The sequence below is a fragment of the Anneissia japonica genome, unplaced genomic scaffold, assembly GCF_011630105.1.
Source record: "Anneissia japonica isolate Jap-2015-1 unplaced genomic scaffold, ASM1163010v1 scaffold426_len1935630_cov189, whole genome shotgun sequence".
Lineage (NCBI taxonomy): Eukaryota > Metazoa > Echinodermata > Crinoidea > Comatulida > Comatulidae > Anneissia > Anneissia japonica.
This window is the reverse complement of record NW_022713172.1, coordinates 1876036-1895762: the sequence shown is the minus strand read 5'-3', so window position 1 is coordinate 1895762 and position 19727 is coordinate 1876036. Positions and strand designations below refer to the sequence as shown.

At 32.9% G+C, this 19727-nt stretch overlaps 1 protein-coding gene across 1 annotated transcript in view; it reads left to right on the top strand.

Moving 5' to 3' along the window:
• The window catches only part of LOC117108321 (phosphatidate phosphatase LPIN2-like), a 27355-nt gene extending 8391 nt beyond the window's left edge, over positions 1-18964 (top strand). The window contains exons 2-18 of the mRNA XM_033250298.1: positions 1201-1405; positions 2485-2577; positions 3131-3846; positions 4606-4720; positions 5599-5631; positions 6838-7055; positions 7364-7569; positions 7904-8067; positions 9371-9475; positions 9899-10003; positions 10282-10346; positions 10876-10981; positions 11549-11697; positions 12729-12968; positions 13326-13434; positions 14061-14164; positions 14820-18964. Of these exons, the coding sequence (XP_033106189.1) occupies positions 1226-1405; positions 2485-2577; positions 3131-3846; positions 4606-4720; positions 5599-5631; positions 6838-7055; positions 7364-7569; positions 7904-8067; positions 9371-9475; positions 9899-10003; positions 10282-10346; positions 10876-10981; positions 11549-11697; positions 12729-12968; positions 13326-13434; positions 14061-14164; positions 14820-14994 (2883 nt within the window). The 5' untranslated portion in view covers positions 1201-1225 and the 3' untranslated portion in view covers positions 14995-18964. The remainder of the gene's footprint in view (positions 1-1200; positions 1406-2484; positions 2578-3130; positions 3847-4605; positions 4721-5598; positions 5632-6837; positions 7056-7363; positions 7570-7903; positions 8068-9370; positions 9476-9898; positions 10004-10281; positions 10347-10875; positions 10982-11548; positions 11698-12728; positions 12969-13325; positions 13435-14060; positions 14165-14819) is intronic.
• The last annotated feature ends 763 nt before the right edge of the window (positions 18965-19727 follow it).

Here is a 19727-nt window from a genome sequence, read left to right as displayed (position 1 = left end):
TAATTTTAAAGAGGTTTATTTGGGGATTTTCTATTGTACAGTATTCTATGGTGTAAAAAATGTGACATTGATTATTCATTAAGAAAATGTCATTCACAATTTGATAGGCCACAATTATTACTATGGAAGAAATATCTGCTTTCAGTGGGTGGCCCAAATTTTTATGCAGTAAAGTAAGTTTACATTGACATTGTTTTGTAATACTGTATATGAACTTTAGTACAGACATGTTTTAGCTTACACTTCCTGTGTGAGTGCATGGCTTAGGCATCTACTGTAGTTTTCATATTGAGGTCAAGAAGATTTGTAGGATAAGTGTGTTTTAACCCTTTACAGTAGCCCATAAACAATAGAATAATTACTGGTAACATACTGTACTGTAAGCAGGCCTAGTAGATGTTTACTTTTGAGACATTTTTGATTACCAATACCATTATCAAGAATGGCCGATTATTTGGAACAACTTTACTTTCATTTTTGTGTTGTACCAGAAAAATGAACTTTCAATTGTTTAAAAATTTAAATTATAAAAAAAAAATAATATTGAGTTCAAGATTTTTTACTTAAAATCAATAATCGTCATAGAATTGTATTACAATGACAAATGTTATATATTTTAAATACAAATTAAAATCCGAACTATGTAACTTGAAACTTACAGTACTGTAAAGGTAGAAGATTGAAAATCAAGTGTGTACACAGAGCACAAAAATTCTATAAATGTAAAATTCACAGCCAATATGTGCACTTTGATCACATCATCACAAATAGGTTTTGTCAAGGCTAGCCTACAATAGTAAGCCTCTGCAGTCAGTAAAGGCCCCTACTATCAGGTTAGTCTATAATATTTATTGTCAACAATTTACAAATTGTGTATAATATATTACACAGTAGTGCTGACAATACACAATACTATGCTGCTGTGTCAAGCCTTTAATATGTTTTGCTGTAACTTGTTTTAATTATCGTAATATTAATTTTTTTGTCCCATATTTAAATGGTGTCTGTTTTTTAAATATTCAGTTTGTTTATTTTCTCTTTGTTTTTTGATGACTAAAATAATTTTTAAGTGAATGATTACATTTTTAGTCAGCCAATGAAAACTAAGTGTTTAAAGCCTATTATAATTGTTGAACACTAACAGAAACATGAACTTCAAGTGTAATCCATTTATTGTCTTATTTTTCTGGGTTTTTTTAGGAGATCGATTAAAGTACCTGCAGTCATGAACTATGTAGGTCGATTATTATCAAATGTCAAGTACATGTACAATGAGATCAACCCTGCTACATTAACTGGTGCCATTGACGTGATTGTCGTCCAGCAGGAAGATGGCAGTTACCAGTGCTCCCCCTTCCATGTGCGCTTCGGCAAGATGGGCGTACTCCGTAGCAAAGAAAAAGTGGTATGGTATTACAATGTATATGAAGTTGAGAGTTTCAATTGTTTGTGTTCACTCATTATACCTGAGCCAATCATTGGATTTGAGCTTGTTTGGAATTCAGGATTATTAACCATGAGATACTGCAGTGGAACTCTACTGGGACATTTTCCCACAAATTTCTAAAAACAAACTCCATTCGTATATTATGCAACATAGCTCAGTTGGCTAAAGTGGTGGTAGCGACAATATGTGCGGTGAACCATGGATGTTCATTGTTAACCTTCGATACTCAGTTTAATTCAACCTGCTACTCCCCTTGTGTTTCAGCTGTAGGGCTGAAATTAAATCATTTCAGCCCTTGTGAGACATTTAAGCTGTTGTTATCTTGTTCAATATTGCCACATTAATGAACGCATTAAACTCTTCTGGAAAGAGTAGGGTGTTGACCCCTGGTATACTTTGCTCAACCATCATCTAAAACATCCCACAGGAAATAATCTTTGGACTTTCATGACTTATCCTTCATGTTCCCAACGAGTAATTCGAATCCAATCTATAATTGCTGTTGTTATAATGCATAAAAAAAGAAATCTATTTATTAGTCACATCCTAGAGTATTTTATTATTTATTGTGCAATCATGATAAAACAGAGTTCACTGATCAGAAGGAAGGTGTGTTCACCTGAATTACTGAAAGTGTGTAGAACTACTACAAATTGATCAATATTGTTGCATTGTCCTTAACAAATCATGTGGGTGTTTTATCTCAAATATGATAAAAAAGATCTTTAGTGGTTATGAATAGATGTCATATTTGTGTTATGATGGTTGTTTGTATTGCAATGATAAGATAAGGACACCATTATTATTTCATTTATGACCATGCTGTATATGTACTTTACTCATTGGCATTTTTGTTAATATATAATTTCAATTTTGATTTCTAATTGAAAAATAGTTCATTCATTTTAACAAATGATCATAAATATATATTTATGACATTGTTAGTAAAAAGAAATCGCTGTTTGAATACAATAGATCTTTATTATCGAAACAAGAATGATAAATACTGTACTATATTTTATGGCTTTGGACATTAGGTTGACATAGAAGTTAATGGTGAACCGGTGGACTTACAAATGAAACTGGGAGAAAATGGCGAAGCCTTTTTTGTTGAACAAATGTCTAGCGAGGTTAGTATGTTTTGAATTGTTTTAGAATTTTTGTTTTTAATTTTGCTATAAAATGGAATAAGGTTGTTTGAAGGGTAAGGTTAGGAGAATAACCTATAACTCGCAGCATCATTGTGCTGAATTGGCCGTGGTTCGTGACTACCTAGCGCCATAAGAGGCGCTTATATTTAGCTATATGTTCACATCATTCCACAAGTGAGGGGTTATATAAGGTGAGGGTGTTGCTCATGATATTTCAAACTCTTTAAACAATTATGTACTCTTGGCCCATTTGTTTATAATACTGATTGCTTTTGTAAAACACTACGATAATAATAATATTTATGAATGACATGGTTTTTGTTATATGAGGGTCTTGCTCATTATATTTCAAACTCTAAACAATTAAAAATATACTGTACTCTTGGACCGTTTATAATATTGATTACTTTTGTAAAGCACTATGATAATAATAGTAATATTTATAATGCACAGGGCACAGATCAGATCAATCGATTTGTAGCATATAAACACTCACTATTATTTCTACAATGTCTATTTTGATTATCTCCAGGAGTTTTTGCCAGCAAACCTGGCAACCTCACCGATTCCATCATCAGTTGAATTCATGGAAAAAGGGTTGAAGAAAATGCACTCAGAAGTCAATCATGAACTACTCGGAAATATGCAAACTACATCTTCCAAAGATGATGCAGCATCAAATGTCAATGACTTGGACATAGACAGACTAGTAGCAGGAATAAAAGAACCAGCCCCTATGTCTTATGTAGCAGAAAAGGAATTTGGCAAACCTATAGAAATAACAGTAGAAAGTGAAACGGGAGCGGGTGGTTTAAAAAAAACTGGATCCAAAGTTCTTTCCGCCATTGCTGTTCATCAAGGGGACTGTGGAAGTGGCTCAAGTATGGACGACGAATCAAGCATACGAAGAAACAAAATATCCCCTCTGGTTGATGAACATGAAAAATCAACAATGAAAGATAAAGTACGAAGGAAAAGAAGAAAGAGTGAAAAGGAACGAAATGCAGCATCAGAAAGCTTTCAACGACGCAATGCCAACTCAGAATCAAGCGTATCTAGACATTCAGATGATGAAATCTTTAAAATGGATGATTTTTCGGATAATGAAGAGACATCATCTTTTACAAGAGTTAAAAAAATGACAAGCAGTAGCTACATAGACTCAGATGATTGGTCTAAATTCCTTGATGAACCACTGAGGTCAGAGTTCCACCCTTTCTCTGACAATGATGCCACACCTATCGTCAGGTAATTGTCAACTATACAGGTATACTTATATATTTTATTGATATTTATTAAATACCACACACAGAGATTCCAGGCATTGAGTAATAACTTCAACTACTGTATCACTCCGATGACGTAGGTATTGTCTCTGTGTAGTTTATGACACTCACGGACGAGAGGTCTGCAACTTCTACGGCAAGATAGACTGACGCTTTGACCGCATAGGGTAGGAGTAGGTAGGCTTAGGCTAGGACTACTTCGCGAGCATTCGTTTCCTTACTTTGTTAAGGCCTCGAAGAATTCTAGATTTGGGGACGGTGAAATCTATAGGCTCGGCTCAGTGATGATAAGACGACGGTAGCCTACTATCATCCTGAGCCTCAGGGAAGATAGTAGGGTATGGTGTCCACATCACCTCAGGGCAATATCACCTCATGAGCAGTCAATATTTGTATGGTGTATTTTATTGTACCTTTTGTAGCCCCAGAGGGGAAAGTACAGCTTTCACACACTTTTTATTACAAGAATTCTAAAATTGATTACCAATTTAAGGCCCTATAAAAACAATGATTATATTATAACTGCTAATTGGTAAAAAAAAAATGTTTTCTCATTCTAATCTGCAATTGAACGATAAAAACTTAAATTGTAAAAAAATTTAAATGTTGAATTTTATATTTCAATAATACCTAGTGAAATCTTTCTGAATATGTTCAATCCTGACAATATCACATTCCAACATACAAAATATGTCAAAGATTATATTTTGTTCTTTATTAGTCCTCTTCAAACAAGAGCACCAAGCCCAAAGAGTGATACAGAGGCAGAGTTGCAACGAGAGGTGCAGGGGGAGGAGGGCGACAAACTGGAATGGAACTGGGGTGAACTTCCTGAGGTATGTAGTGCAGCTGTAACCTGAAGATGTATTTAAACTTGTTGAGAATAAGTGAAAATATTAGGATGAATGTTACAGTGATGCAATTATTACTAGATGTTAAACACCTGGAAATATTAATGAACTTTGTAGATTTACCTATTGATAAAATACAATATGCCACCTAAAACATTTTATTGCAAGCAAATTTGTTTTGTTATATATTTTTAAAGAGTATTTGAATATTTGAAAAATGCAACTTAAATGGACACAAATTCATGGAATACCTTTAATCATAAGATGACATTTTCCATAACAAGATTTTTTTTAAATGTTGCCATGTTAGTGAATGTTGCTGTAATCTTCACAAAAGTCTGTACATCATCTCTATTGAAAGCAAATTTTGTAGATGGCCAATACTTTAGTTTTATTCACATGTTTGTATAATAAAAGTGACTCCTAATATTGAGTTTACATGTTTTTAATTCTAAAATAGAATTAATTTTCAAACCATTTGAAATGCATTGAATTAGCACAAATAATGCTGCAACCAGATTGGCTATTAGATGCTGATTTATGTGCAATGTCAGCGATGCTGGTGATGTATATACATAATGCTGCTATAATTATGTAAATTATATCTTGTATGGCTTGTTAAGGCATACTATTTTTCTTTGACCCAATTGTCACAACAAACTTAAATCCTGTGTATTAGTAAAAATAATCACAAAACAGCATCAAATTTTGTGAGAAAAGTAATAATAAGTTTACAATTTGTTCTATTTTTTGGAATATTTAATCAGTGGCATATTGATCAATCAGTTACATGTCACTCGACATTGCATTACACTGTAGAATATAAGTGAAGATTGTCCTTTGTCTTGTCCTTTTCTCTTTAGCTGAAATCATCTGTGGGAAGTCAGTTCCGTGAGGTATTAACAACCAAATTGTCTCTTCATGTCTTACAAACCAAAATAAATAAATTTGAACAATTTATTTTTGATTTGTCCTGCATGGAGGTACTAAAAACTTCATGCTCATATCTGTCCACACCAAATCTATCTTGAAACTCATGCATCATCATTTTTATGTTATGCTCAATATAAATATATATGTAAAATTGGTATTGCTTTCTCTTTTACTAAATTAATAAATGAAAGATATTGCTGGAGATTCATTTTTCATAATAATATTGTCATTAATCATAGATACTTACGTACATATTGATACCGGGGTATTGATCATAACATTCATAATTTACACTGTGTGCACAGGATAAAAACATTTAATGTGCTGTTATTAAAAACGTAATTCATACAAGACTGTTGCACCACATTTATTTATTATTACAGTGCAACCGGTCCAATCGTCAACTCCGCTGTGGATTCTTTGTTAAATGTTCAAAAATAATTAAATATTGTGTTTACATTTACTGAAAACAACACTTACCTGGATGGCTGTGTGTCTTAAATCACTTCGGTAACATTGCTTGAGATAATCGTGGGACTGCCTTGTTTTTGCTGTGAGACTCTTGCAACTCCTACAAAATTTCAGACCTCAGGGTTCTTGCCCACTTACCCGGGCCTCCCATTTCTGCCAGTTTACTCAAATTTAAATACTTTTTAAACCTTTCAAGTTGATATTAAATTAAGATATGATTTCATCATTTCTGCGATTTACTTACACTTAATTCACAATCATCCAAAGCAGGAAAGCAAATATTATTTTGAATGCAGTTGTGTGAATTTACATTGCTAATAAATTTGAATAATTTAGCATGGAAATGAACATTAAATTATATAATATTTACTGATTCAACATTGCTACAACTGAAACAAGCATCTTATATTTATGCATGTTACTAACACCGGGCACACACTGCATAAATTGTCATACAACGTTCCATTGACGAATCAATCTCGGAAATTACATACTGATTGTTGATTGCAGATTGCTATTAAAAACGATCATGTCCCATCGCACTGCACGCGTTCCGTCGCATTACACATGCCCCTATCGCATTGCATTCTCCATGGAATTGCGTCAGCTGATGACCATTGATTCATTTGTGGCTGGCTTTAATAAATCACAAGAGGCTCCAATGTTAATTCTTATTTCAATATTTTTTTCATTTTTAGCAAATTTCGGATCACGAAAAGGTAAAAGAAGAAGAAAAGGGGGAGGAGAATGTGAGCTCAGTGAACAGTGCCGAGAAGCGTGGGTCAAAGTGGAGCATAATGAACTTCATGAGGAGTACTAAGAAGATACGACACAGCAAGAGCTTAGAAGAAGGCATCTACCTTGATGACCTCGACTCAGAAGGATTAGATCCAGAAATTGCTGCTCTCTACCTTAAGTAATGCTTGTTGTTTTTATATTTTAAGCATTACATATTATTGTCTCATCTTCATATGTTTAAAGATTTGGTTGGAGGAAGTCGTATTTAAATAAGGTTGCTGCTATTAATTTGCTTAAATCCCCTAACAGTCTATATAATACATATAGCAACTCACTTAGTTCTAATTGATTAACTCATCAATTTGCTTAAGAAATTACACCACCCTTTGTAGTGTGGAACTCAAGGTGGCTAGGAGACAATTTAGTAATTTAATACAATTTAAATAATGAAATATTTGCAATGTTTTCTATGATTTATTGTTGCAGTGCTCAGCATATCCCATCTAACAGGATACGTACTATCCAAGAGGTGAAAGATGAGGACAAGTCCTCGGACCTAGGAAACTCGCTGCCCCAGTCACCCAATTCTGTGGAAGGAGCGCCCTCTGCTAGGGAGTTCACCCATATGACCATGGAAAGCGTTGCAATGTCACTTTGTGGTGGGCTTCAAGAAACTGAAGAGATATCGCATGGTGAGTGTAAATGTTAGCAAACGCAACATTTATTTTTGTACTTTGTGAACAGTTATTGTTTTAGTTACTAAACAATGTAGTTATTGTTTATTCTTTACAATAAGTGATTGAGATTTTAAAAAAACAAACAAATTTAATGGTTTATGATGTTTTCCTCTAATACTTTCCACAATACACAAAAGGAACTGAGTAAAACATAATCTAAACCAGCAAATAATAAACATTAACTGAAAGAAAAACTGTTTGTTAAGAAAGTATACTAATAATCAGTTTTTGAACTATGACCCTCTAAACTTTGTGAGTCATCACTGACTTTTATTTGCTCTTGTTTCAGAGGCCTTTTCGCAGGCCCTTATAAGTTATGATGAATTCACCAAAAACCCAGCGATATTGGAGAACCCAAATCTAGTGGTAAGGATAGGTGGGAAGTACTACCCTTGGACAGCTGCTGGCCCATTATTGATTTCATACCTTGCCTTCCAACGCCCTTTACCTGAGGTTAGTCAAATAGTCTTCTGCCTTTTTTCCCATTCGGTTATCTTATTTAAATTTTATATTTAATAAATTCTAATTTAAATATGTGGCATAGACAAGCCAAACCAGTTACTTGTCGCAAAAATCGATTTACAGTTATTAATACGCTCCTTCTTTCTTTATTATCCAAAAGACAAAATTTAAACATATACAATGGAAACAAATATGAAATAACATATCCTTTAGATAAAAGGAGTTGAAAAGAGGCAACTTCATGCCTATCGAGTTCAATATATTATGAAATCAAATTAATAGTAAATTAAAATAAACACGTCAATAATAGTAATAACAATAGTATTAATAAGCTAAAAACATACCATAGAGAAAAATCGAAATGGAAATCAAAGTAACAGCCTTTTATTGTAGTGAAAATTCTTTGAATTTGGTTTCGAAGGTGTTTCTGTGTTTAATTTTATGAATGTATATTGGTATTGGTATTTCATTCCATATTTTGGTGCCTACAGAGCTAATTGAAAATTGTCCAGTTGTAGTGGCTGCTTTCAGCTGATTGCCTAGTTTCATGTGGATGCGTGATAAGTGTAAAATATTCATTTAACTCTTGAGGCAATTTATCATAATAGAGATCAAACATAAATTAAGAGATACATAATTTGTGTAATTTAAAAACATCTAGCAAATTCAATTTGTTAAACGAAGGAAGAGAATCAGAGGTAAAATCACTGAATGTTATTGCTCTTACTGCCATTATTTGGAGTAGTATGATAGGCTGTAAATACAATGGGTAATAAAGGTTGTAAGTATGATGGGTAATAAAGGCTGTAAATGCGTAATAAATGGTTAAACCGTAAAATAAGAGCTATAAAATGGTAAAAGAATCATTAAAATCCAACTTTTCCTTATGAAGTTAGAAGCGTTTAAACATACAGCTGTTTAAAGAACAATATTTGAGAAATCATCGTACAAAGTTCATGATTTTGTGCATTTCTCTGGCAGAAACATCACCAAATTGTTAAAAATTCTTGTTTTAACAAAATAGGGAAAATAAAAGTAGAACATGATGTATAGATATATAAAGGTTAGTTTAGTGCAATAAAGTTGATTTCAAAAATTTTGACATGTTTTGGTCATTATCTATGAAACACGATTTGTGATGAGTGATTGGTTTGGCTTGTCTTTGCCACATATTATAATTATTATTAGGATCCGTTATCCATTATTATTAGGATCCATTTTTCATCGTTCAATTATTAATTATGAATTTATTCTGAAGACAGTTGAACATAAACAATGTTGTTTCTCCAACTAGGTGAAAGTTGAAAGCATGATGAAAGAACATATGGCAAAGGGGAAAGGTGGATTGTCCTCATGGTTCTCATGGAGACGAGGTTCAGAGCAGCCCTTATCAAAGAAAGTGAGTAGCCTTGCTTAAAAGCCATTCCAAAGAAATTTATTTTTTCCTCAGAGCCCACCCCTCCGTACTTCCTTTGTTGAACAATTTTTTTACAATATTGACAGCTTTTTCTACATCACCAAATTGTTAAAAATTCTTGTTTTAACAAAATAGGGAAAATAAAAGTAGAACATGATGTATAGATATATAAAGGTTAGTTTAGTGCAATAAAGTTGATTTCAAAAATTTTGACATGTTTTGGTCATTATCTATGAAACACGATTTGTGATGAGTGATTGGTTTGGCTTGTCTTTGCCACATATTATAATTATTATTAGGATCCGTTATCCATTATTATTAGGATCCATTTTTCATCGTTCAATTATTAATTATGAATTTATTCTGAAGACAGTTGAACATAAACAATGTTGTATCTCCAACTAGGTGAAAGTTGAAAGCATGATGAAAGAACATATGGCAAAGGGGAAAGGTGGATTGTCCTCATGGTTCTCATGGAGACGAGGTTCAGAGCAGCCCTTATCAAAGAAAGTAAGTAGCCTTGCTTAAAAGCCATTCCAAAGAAATTTATTTTTTCCTCAGAGCCCACTCTTCTGCACTTCCTTCCTTGGACATGAAATTACCTCTTGAGCCACACACTGGCAAAGGAATCCTTTGTTGAACAATTTTTTTTACAATATTGACAGCTTTTTCTATCTTTTGTTGCTTTGTTTTAATAAGGTAATGATATTAAAAAATACCTTTTTATTATATGAATGATTTATAAATGTAATTATGTAAGTTTGAAAGTTTTGTTTTTGTATCAACAGGCAGAGAGTGTAGACGAAACCATAAAACAGGAGGAGAAGGTATCAGAGGAGAAACCATCTGGAAAGTATGACAGAATTTTGTTGACGTTAAAATATCCTAAATAAATAACTAATTTTACATACAGTTTGCCCTCCAATTTGAGGCCATCTCTGGGACCTGAAATGTAGGGCGGTCTCAGAGGTCTGTCTCCAATTAAAGGATTAGATTTGTGTGGAAAGATTCAGGATTTTTAGTTGGTGATTTAAAAAAGTGGTATCATATTAGGGGTATTAATTGTGATGATGGTGGTGTTTTGGTAGTAGCTGATAAATATAATGCTTATGGTCATTGAAAAATTATAGTGACATTAACGATTGTTATGATAAAAATGTTGATGTTGGTGCTTCTAATGTTCGTACTGTAATGTTGGTGACTTCCAACCTATACTGGCTGCAGCATTATGGAGATTCCTAAGGGAGCTGAGTATAATATGTTTTGAGTATAGTTGTTTGATATATGCAGTATAAAGACCCACATCATTTTAATATTAATATTATTTTTTATTGTTTTTGTTTTTTATTGCTAATGCTGTAATGATGTTGATATTTTGTTAGATTATCGACTGAAACACAGTTACAAGAGGAAGCAGAAGAAGGAAGTGAACACTCGTCATCTAGTGAACATTACAAGAAGTCAATTCGTCTCACTAATGAACAATTAGTAAGTTTATAATAAAATATTGATCAATATCATGAGAGTATTTTGTTTATTTATAATAATACTAAGGATTAATAATGAAAGTAAGTGTTTGATATGTTCATAAAATTAAACCCAAGCAAAGTATACATACTGTACATGGTATGTTTCGATCCACTGTCACTGGATATTCTTCAAGCAATGCAACTGGATACAGCTTGATGTTGTCTAGGGATGAAGGTACATCCTGGCTCTCCCACATGTATCATCAATTCTTGCATTCTGAAAAACATGGCCCCCGACAGGAGAGCTGGTAGAGGTAACTCAGTGTAATATAACAATTAACTTAGGCAATTAATTTATTATTCCATTGGTTTCCCTACCTCTCATGACATGACTCATAAACAAATTTTTGATTGATAATGAGCATTTATAAAACTAATATTTATATATTTCGATGAAATGTTAATGTAGTTTACAGTAATTATATTTTGAAACTTAATTATTATACACTTGCTATATTTATAGGAATTATCAGAGAAATTTAAAGATATTTCTCTTTTTTAACATTTTAATTTTTTAAAATTTCAGGCTTGTTTAAACCTTAAACCTGGACCAAATGAAATTACATACTCAGTAACGACCAGGTACCAAGGAACGTGTCTATGTAAGAGCACAATCTACCTGTGGCAGCATGATAGTAAGATTGTTATATCTGATATAGATGGCACAATAACTAAGTAAGTATTTGTGATAGCTGTATACTTACAAATATAATTTATGATAAATTTTTCAGACAATTTCATGTATTTTTTTTCTATAACTGGATCATAACTGTTACGGTGTCTTTAATGATATTCACAATAGAGCTTTATTATTACGTACTGTAGATGCAATCTGTGTCCAGGGCGTAAAATTATAAGAGTACTAATGCCCGTATTCTTAAAACAAACTTTAGTCGAACTTCGAACTAGAATTTCATTTAGTTCTCGTTGCAAATTCAACTTCAATTTGTATCCACAAACAACATAGTCGAAGTTTTAACTACGAATAAATTAAGTCCTAGTTTCAGTTCAACTGAAGACGACTGGCAAGCCACGACTATCAAACTAACCAATGAAAAGGGCTAACTTTAATAGCAGACGAAATTTTAGAGATCCGGTAACGCGGATGAATATTAAGCGCTGCCGTCTGTGATTCAAAAACGTATTTCCTCATAATTCATAATAGACCATCATTTGCTTACGGTTATTAATTTTCTATAATAATAACTATATTAGTTGTTAACATATTACGATAGAGAATTTGAACAGTCACTGAAAATTTGCTTTCTTTGGAGAACTATTATAGTTGAGCCCGAGCGAGGACGGCGCCATCTTTGTTGTTGTTATGGTGAAGATACGCATGAGGCTAGCAAAACATGTTTATTTCTACTTTTGGAAGCTAAGCTTGATATCTCTTGTTTAACACACCAAAGATATATCAAAACTGCATATACAATCGTTTTTTTTTTGTTTCTCTTTATCATGAGTTACAAAAACATGTTTTTAGTGGGGTAAATATTTCAAGTCTGCGATTTAACCTGACCCTAGGTAGACTAAAAAAATCGGCCTGCGGAGGTATCATTTTAGTCGAGGTTCGCGTCATTTAGTCGTAGTGCTAGTCGAAGTTCGTTTTAAGAATAGAAAATGAGCACATTTATTTTGTTTTGCTCACAGTAATGGTCTAATTTATTTTTGCTATCATAATGAATTTTGTCCATGGTTCACAGGTCAGATGTCATGGGTCAGATTCTACCAGTGTTGGGCCGTGATTGGACGCATTCTGGAGTTGCTAATTTGTACAGTAGCATTGCCGATAACGGCTATGAAATCCTCTTCCTATCGTCTCGTGCCATCGGGCAAGCAGGCTACACTAAAGGCTTCTTAAAAAGTGTTATTCAGGACAGCATAGGCCTACCTGATGGTCCACTCCTCCTCAACCCTAGTTCACTAATCTCAGCTTTTCATAAGTGAGTTTCTTCTTTTTGACTTTGAAGGTTGTTTGCACCAGGAAACTCAACAGCTAGCAAAGATATTTAGCCCAACCTAATGAGTATTTAGTATGATAACATATCAGATTGAGTGAAATATCATTCCTTATGACTCCAATATTACATTAAAATGATCAGAGATACTATATTGGTATACCCAGGTCTGTGAATAGATTTCTATGGCTTCCACCCCCAACTCCTTTCAATATGTGAGAAAAAAAAAATCCTGGATTGAACACATGATTATGGGAGTAATGGTCAGTCAGTTCCACTTCTATATTTTCATAGATAATTGTTTTAAGACAGATGTTGATATAGATTTGATTTTTGTTGCAGGGAGGTAATTGTCCGTAAACCTGAGGAGTTTAAGATAGGATGTTTGAAAGATATATGCAGTCTGTTTCCAGATAATCCTTTTTATGCTGGCTTTGGAAACAGAATTAATGTAAGTACTACTGATACTACTGTTACTGATGCTACTGTTACTGATGCTGTTACTGCTGCTGCCATTGTTACTACTACTGCTGCTGCTGCTACTACTAATACTACTACTACTACAGTATAGTTTGGATACATATAAAGTTCTGAAGTTTTTCTCCAATTTTAACCACCCTGTCACTGTTCATTTTACATTTCATTTATCTGTTCATTTTTCCTTTCTATTTTTTCCCCCTGGAAAGCATGATTCCAGCAATGTATATTCTATACTGGAAAAAATAATAATAAAGGATATTTACAATGTGCCTGTATATGACGGAGATGCTTGTGGCGCATTGGTATGGCACATTAGTGTGTTGCATTGACATTGTACCTTAACGCATTGGTGTGGCACATTGGCACGGTGCATTGGTATAGCGCATTGGTGTGGTGCATTGACATGGTACCTTGACATATCTAAGCTTTAATGTTAAATACTAATCTTATCCTGGGTGCAGCACCTCCCACGGATGACAGTGGTTCATGCTCCCTGGCATTGCACTGAACATTGATGTTACCAGTATTTCTTTTGTATGTTTGCTAAAAAGAATACAATAAAGTTCAAAAAGTCATAATGCATTTGTATCTTCTTAGGATGTTTGGGCATACAGGGCAGTGGGTGTGCCATGCAGCCGTATCTTCACAATCAATCCAAAGGGACAGGTTTCTCAAGAAATGACAAAGACATTCAAATCATCGTAAGTCATCATATTGTGTAACATCATTGATAACTAATTCTAGTCTATGTTTTAGCTTATTTAAAGCTACTCTTCTTTGGGTCAAAACATTATAATTACAGTAATAGATATCTTCCTTTTAAAGATGTTCACCTTATGAAAGATGATGTAAAGAATAAAGTCTCAGCAAAGCCCTGTCAAGACTATCAAAATGTTAATATTTGACAACACCATGTGATATGCATAAATGTTGTCATGATGTGATGCCACATCATGACTATATATGGGCACTTCGTGACTATATATGGGCACATCATGACTATATCTTGGCACATCATGACTATATATGGGTACTTCATGACTATATATGGGCACATCATGACTAATATATGGGCACTTCATGACTATATGGGCACTTCATGACTATATATGGGCACATCATGACTATATATGGGCACGTCATGACTATATATGGGCAGTAAACAGTTTTTGTCTAAGTAAATTTGAAAGTGTGAAAGAGCTTAAAAGAGATATAATAAATGTCTCATTTAATAACTTCAGTGATTGTTCTAAATAAATAATCCAGTGTTTTAATTGACATTAAATTAAAGGTTGTTTTTTTTTAAGATTTCAACTCGGACAGTAAATTTCTAACCATTTTAATATTTCTTTGAAGATACAACAAGTTGCAGGATCTGTCAGATCATGTGTTCCCACCTTTGAATTCACGCAAATCAGTCGCGTTTGAGGAATCCTCCAACTACAGCTCGTACACGTTTTGGAGAAATCCGGTTCCAGAGATACCTTCAGATGATGACCTCCTTGAACCAGGAACTGAAGCAAAGAAATAGAGTGATGTAACAGTAGTTGGTGTGTTTTGTTGAACTTTGAGGTGTATGGTGCCAGAGGTACCTCCAGATGATGGCTTTTGAGAATCTGGAACAGCGGCAAAGAAATAAGGTGATGTAACAGTAGTTGCTGTTTGTGGTTGATCTTTGAGATATATGGTGCCCTCCAGATGATGACTTTCGAGAATCTGGAACAGAAGCAAAGAAATAGGGTGATGTAACAGTACTGTAGATGATGTGTGTTGTTGATCTTGGAGATGTCTGGTGCCAGAGATGCCTTCAGATGATGACCTTTTAGAATTTGGATCAGAAGCAGTAGTTTATGTGTGTTGTTGATCTCGAAAAACCCACAGTGTGCTAAAGTGTTAAATATGCCTCCCAAAAATTGTGTGCAAATTCTGTGTACTGAATGATAGATAGACAGTGTGATGTTATTTTGTTTAAGAAGTGGCATTGCATGTAATGGTAATGTGATTCCCCAGCATTTCTACTTTCATTCAGTACAACTGATTTTATTAATTTTATTCCCATTAATTTTCTATTATTTGATTTTTTTTTGCATATGAAAAAAATATTAGTATCATTGAAAATTCCTCCCTCCATATACTTTTTTTAAAACTATTTTATGCCAAAAAAAAAAAAACACCATTGATGCTTCTCAGGAAAAATTGTATGTTAGGGAAGGGTTAGCAATGAAGTCCTAAACCAGAACATTATTTATGAATATGTAGCCTACCAACAATTATGTATGATATTGTATTTTTAAGCATTTTGTTTGAACTCAGGTGTGATAAACTGTGACACATAATCATTGATATGTTGCTACATCACATTTTGTTGTTTAATTGAATTTATTTATCAATAGAAGTTGTGACTGAAATATCAATGTACTGAGATAATTGCATCATATTGGCACAAATTTACTTTACTGTATGACCACCAATGTTAATAATAGTTTTTAACAGCAAAAGTGGGTAGGAGTAAGAGGGAATTTTCTAAGTCTTATTTCTTTGTCGTCCTTACATCTAGCATCGTATGCAGTGTATTGTGTCAGTGAGTGTTTAAAGCTTAATTCATATAATATATGATTTAGTTTCTTGTAATATATGAAAGTATACTTTTCAGGTTGAATTATCTCATAATCTTGCAAACAACTTAATTTTAACCACCTTTTAAAATAAGCTCTCCACCTCTGAATTATTCTAAAATCTATGTAGAGTTAAAATATGTTAATATTGAAAAATCTTTGTACATAAATATTATTGATATTGTGTTTGTATTCTATTTTTTTTTGCTGTGGGTGTAATAAAGAATATCTACTTAATTAGTAGATTTTTAAGGCAAAATTTGGAATGTGACATAATGAAGTACTGAACGGATTTCTTTTCTTCATTATGTGTTTTTATATATATTTCACATTGGTATGAATTAACAGACAGATGATATTGTAATTGCTTTTTTTTTGAAGAAGATAATACTTGCTGTATATCTTAAAGAAACGAATGTGTTAAAGCTTTGTGTTCCACATTAATATACACTATGTTAATAGTATGCAGATGAAGGGTGCTTAAAGATAATTATTTAAATATTATTAGCATATCATTAGAATAATTTTTTTTTCAATCAAGTATACAGAAATATAAAGATTATGAAAATAAATAATATTATTTTTATATAAAATTAGAATATGTTGTACAGTAATTCAAAGGTATGGGAGAGACACTCTGTTAAGAAACATTTATTTATGATGCTATCAATTGTGAATGAGTATAAAACACTTTAAAGTAATATTATATTATATAGAGATAAATGATCAATATTCAAATTAATGTGAGGCAGTTGAGTGTATTGTTAGGAATATTTGGGTGATGACCTGAATAACTCTCACCAATAATCACAATAAGCAGTCAGCATTATGGTATTGTTGCTAGTTTGCTAGCTGGAAAACACTGGTTGCTAAGCAAGCACTTTAACCTAAAGATGGTGTTAATAGTGTTCAAATATACTCTATGGAAATATGTAGAGGGATATAAATAGACAAGAGTTCAGAGCAGTCTGTCCCCAAGTCCCCTCTTTGTTAATTACTCTCATCAAAATGATTTTAAAATTCATAGTTTTTAGATTCTCCTTCCTATAGGGGTCTTATATCATTTGTGTGTGTAAATGTGAAATAGATCAAATAACTCAAATAAGTTTGAATTTGTATGCCTCTCATGGTGTTTCTGAAAAGAGATCTAGTGCTTGAAAAACATCATTTGTACTGCAGTTGTTAAAAAGAAATATGTTGCACATGCTTCAAGTGATTGCCTAAGTGTAACCTATTTCTGTGTAAAGTGTTAGTGTGCAAATCTTTACTTGGACATCCCCTGCGTATATCAATAACGCATTTTGAATCAGTACTGTATGAACCATACTGTGTTTGATGTTTTCTGTATGTAAATGATGTAAAATTATGAAATCAGTTTGAAAATTTAAAAAAATACACTTTTATAAAGGCTGTTTATAAGAGGTTAAAGAGTTAGATGAAGTAAAATGACGATATGTGTTATCATGACAACAGCACTTGTGTTGAATAATGGGTTTAGTTTGGGGCACATTGAGTGGAGTTGAATAGCTTGGTGGTTAACATGCTTGCCTTTCAGTCCAAGGGTTCTGGGCTCAACTCTTGTCAGTTTTGTAGGATTTTTTTCTGACGAATAAACCACTAATATTGAGATTTTTAGTTATAATGCATATAGTGTGTTTGTCTTGTGAAAGAGATCGTCACCTACATGTAGAACAGTGCTATTGGCAGTCCTAGGTTCATGCACCAAGGACTTCACATGATATCACATCTATAGTCCACTTATGTTAAATTGAAAAGTGTCTGATTATATCCTTATTTGATTGTATACTGTACGTCTGTGGTTAATGGTTATACACATTATTTCCCGGAATAAGTGGACAGAAAAAAATTATAATGTGCAATACAGTGTTGACTTTTAACTGTTGGAACAGTCTTCAAGCTTTTAAAGTGGTGATTTCTTCTATGCTGTATGTAGTATGTATTTTCCTTAAATTATTTAGGAAGGTTGTTTTTATGTTATCCTACAAATTCAAATTATGTCAGTTTTTGGTACAAAATCCAGTCCACATTCTTTAACAACAAATGGGCGAATTAAGTGCACAGCACTTAAATTACGATCTTAAATTACAGTGATAGATGTTTTGACATGATGTAGTACCTTCAAATTTCACAAGTAAAAAAAGATTTTTTAAATTTAGTACAGTATCATCGTCATAGGTTACTCGCTCTGAATTGGTAAGTACTGTAATTATAAAAACCATAAACACACCTACAGTGTCTTCAGAATACTCGTTTGTACAAATATTAAAACATGTTTTCTTCTGGATGACTATTGTATATCAGTTATGCTCAAAGACGTGAATGGGAATAAGCACAAAAAATAAATAAGATGGATGACGTATTTGTTATGCTTATGTAAGGTTGATGAGTTTTAATTGTTTTTCCCAGAATGCTTTGAATTCATGTTTTCTCTAAGGTCTGTTTACGACAGTAGTGTAAACTGCATTGCATTCATTATTATACAGTTTGAATATATGTAAACCCTCATTTTGTTTAGCATTATTACGTTATCAATTACTATAATTTAAAATATTATGGAAAACGTAAATTATGTAAAAATCTTTGATATAAAGATTATTCAACAATAGGCTTACTTCAAAATTCGCTTGCCTAAAAATCCACAATCTCATGAGTATAAAGTTGCTGTAATTTAATAATGTAATGGGGTTTTTTTCATCTTCTTTGGGATCCTTGCATGCTTCGGTGTGTGTATAAATATTTTTTATAAGCCCTAAATATTTTTTTTATCTTGAATTTAAAATGTATGATACACGGATAGATCGTGGATTGTTAAGTACATTATTAGTAGAAGTACGCCTATGATTTAATAAAATTAAGAAAGATAGCCGCATGTGAATTGTACTTTCATTTTTACGATAATTATTAAGGTATGCTACATAATCACTCAAACAATACGGTAATGGATTTATTCGGTGTAAACACCAAGGATAGCCCATAAAGTCTAGAAGAAGACTTATTTCCAGCGGGGTCCTTCTGATGGTGATTGGACAGTACACCAGGAGACAATCCCCTACTCTTCCGAAGAGTGTACTGTGTTCTTTAACGTGCACATGGGCCATAAATGCACACAGGACCAACAGCTTAAAGTCTCATCCGAAAGACGGTGTGCTATGTAACTTGTATTTCAGCCCTCTAGCTGAAACACAAGGAAAGAATATTGTCATATTTTACATTAGAACCATACCCAGACTCTCAGAGTTCAAAATCTTTACAATGAACTACAATATTTCATCTTGAATTTTAAAATTGTTGCCACGCAAATCCTATATTTATCAATATATGGGTTTTTAAACCATTTTAATGAGAATTAGGCCTATGACATCTAAAATTATATTTCATGGTCAAGGATTTATAACACTTGTGACATGGTCAGATCGTCATTAATGCCATAAAAGGTCATTTAAGGTCATTCAATGTATATACCATACCATTACAATTTTTTACCTGGTCAGAAATTTTGTGAGCTTATGTATGATTTTGCTGTAAAACACGACCACTTACAAACTATTAAGATTTTCTACGTATTTAACACAGAAATGAAATTGAATGACTTTAAATGACCATCTGACCATGTCACAAGTGCTATAAA